Source organism: Primulina huaijiensis, unplaced genomic scaffold (genome assembly GCF_012295235.1).
Source record: "Primulina huaijiensis isolate GDHJ02 unplaced genomic scaffold, ASM1229523v2 scaffold207174, whole genome shotgun sequence".
NCBI classification, from domain to species: Eukaryota; Viridiplantae; Streptophyta; class Magnoliopsida; order Lamiales; family Gesneriaceae; genus Primulina; species Primulina huaijiensis.
This window is the reverse complement of record NW_027354759.1, coordinates 1-2450: the sequence shown is the minus strand read 5'-3', so window position 1 is coordinate 2450 and position 2450 is coordinate 1. Positions and strand designations below refer to the sequence as shown.

Genomic DNA, 2450 nt, shown 5'->3' with positions numbered 1-2450 from the left:
TATATAAGCATAGTATGCACGTAAATCCAGCAATAAAAAAAATGATGCAGCATGATCATAAAGAAGAAGAAGACGAGGCAGGCGTCAAGGCTTTGGCTGCCTGTGGATCTTCTCTCCTTCAATATGTTATCAATGCCGCCATTGAACTCGACCTTTTCGAGATCATCGCCAAGGCCGGAGACGGGACCCACATCTCGCCTGCCGATATCGCCGCGCAGATCCAGACAAGCAACAGGGAAGCAGCACGAGCGCTCGAGGTCATGCTCCGGTTCCTCGTTCCTCACTCTTTTCTCACCTGTTCCACCATTCGTCTCGTGAATGGTGAGGTTGAACGGCGCTACGGGCTCGCACCTGCCGGAAAATTCTATGTTAGGGACGAGCTTGGACGATCGTTGGCGCCGTATCATGCTCTGTGTTGCCCAGGAGGAACGTTTATGTGGTACTTGTCTATCCATTCTTTTATACCAAGTGTGTTTGTGAGTGTTTTGCATGTTGACAGAGGAACTTAATTAACTTTCTGATAGCATGCCCGTGAAGATAATGAAATTATTACAAGGGAAAAAATACTTTTTTGTTGTCCAATAATTTGTCTATATTTGGATTTGAATCCACTTATTTTTCATTTTGGTATGTTACAATATATCTTTATATTTTTTGTTTTTTTTTTCAATTTCTGTCGGAGAGTCAATTTTCATCTGAAAATGCTGATTAAGCCGTGGCTGATGTTGGTGTGGATAAGTCTAAATCATAAAAAAGAAGGTCATTGATCCATTCTCATTGGTTCAACTCATTATATGCTACATCAAGAGTGTTATTTCTGGTGTATGTGTACAATATGGTCATATGAACATCTCAATCCAAACAAAAAATTACTTATTGCCTCACTTTTTCTTTTTTTGGTATTTAGATGCTTATCTTGTATAAAAAATGAACCAAGAGTATCATTACCGATATAACATAAAATGACCCAGAAAGTTTCATATAACTTGGTACATCAGCCTGAATTATTTGAAAGAACTTCCCATTTGCTTTGGTGGTGAGTGACCCAAGGAACCACATTGAGCCACCTTTCCATTAGTTCTGCAAACACTGTCGAGATTCGAAACCTACGATTTTTCAAGCTATACTCCTCATGCATCTCTAGCTACTTATATGTGAAATGAATAATGATGAGTTTCATATGTTTGGAAAATCTTTACATTGCCTTCGATCTCTTGCAGGTATTCATTGAAGGATACGGTTCTTAAAGAAGGTGGCACTTTATTTGAAAGAATTCACGGCAAACATTATTATGAGTTTACATCAACATTTGATTCCAAAACTCTTGAGAGGTTTGATAATGCTATGGGAGCTCATTCTACCATGACAATGAAAAGGGCTTTAGAAGTATATAATGGTTTCGATGAATTAAGCTCGATAGTGAACGCTGGTGGTGGTAACGGTGTAACTCTCGATATGATTATTTCCAAGTATCCTTCCATTCATGGCATTAACTTTGATTTGCCAGAGGTCATAAAAGTCGCCCCAACATATAATGGTAATTAATCAATGAATTGAAGTTCCTCTATCACATCTGAATTATTTTTTTTAATATTTGTAAGTCTTTTAAAAATGAAATCTATACCCCTTGAAATCCATTTGAATGGCCAGTGATACCCCGTCTTGCCCCCGAAATGAAATCCTCCCCAGTGCTAATTAGTAGCTGTTCATTTGAGGATCAGTCGAGTGAATGCAATAAATTACTTGTATTCGATGTAGGAATTGAGCATGTTGCCGGAGACATGTTTGTTGAAGTACCAAAGGGAGATGCTATCTTATTGAAGGTATAACGTTTCTTCTCTTGGCTTGAGTTGATATACTAAAAGAAACATATATTAACTTTCATAATTTTATAAATCGATATTGTAGTGGCTCATCGGAGCCTTGACTTCTTGTAACCCCATTTGTTTTTGCATCTGATTTATCTCTTTACTTGTCTTTGAAACAGTTTGTACTGCACAATTGGGACGACAATAAATGCTTGAAACTTCTAGAAAACTGCTACAAAGCATTGACAGACAAGGGAAAAGTGATTGTTATGGACGCTATTTATCCCGAAGACCTACAACCTGATAATTACTCCAAGTTTGTGGCTCAATTGGATGTGATCATGTTTGCTAATTTTGGAGGAAAGGAGAGGACACAAAGTGAGTTTGAAGCTCTAGCAAACGGAGCTGGATTTGCAGAATTTAAGGTTATGTCTCGTGCATATGGAACATGGATCATGGAATTTGTCAAATAATTAGTTGGACTATTTTAGCGATGTCATGAAACAAATGATTCTGCTCTACTTTCTCGAATAAACCACTATCACCTGATTCTTTCTGAGCCAGTGTAAGTAAGTTTGACATCAGCTATAGCCAAGGCATAATTCTTTGTTATGCAAGCTTTTTTATATTATGTTTTGTGAT

General features: G+C 37.8%; 1 protein-coding gene across 1 annotated transcript; it reads left to right on the top strand.

Annotated features, from left to right (window-relative positions):
- Positions 1-33: 33 nt before the first annotated feature.
- On the top strand, positions 34-2422 carry LOC140966569 (caffeic acid 3-O-methyltransferase-like). Its single transcript, XM_073426823.1, has 4 exons — positions 34-439; positions 1221-1537; positions 1759-1823; positions 1988-2422. The coding sequence occupies exons 1-4, from the start codon at positions 42-44 to the stop codon at positions 2279-2281; spliced, it is 1074 nt and encodes a 357-aa protein (XP_073282924.1). The 5' UTR covers positions 34-41; the 3' UTR covers positions 2282-2422.
- The last annotated feature ends 28 nt before the right edge of the window (positions 2423-2450 follow it).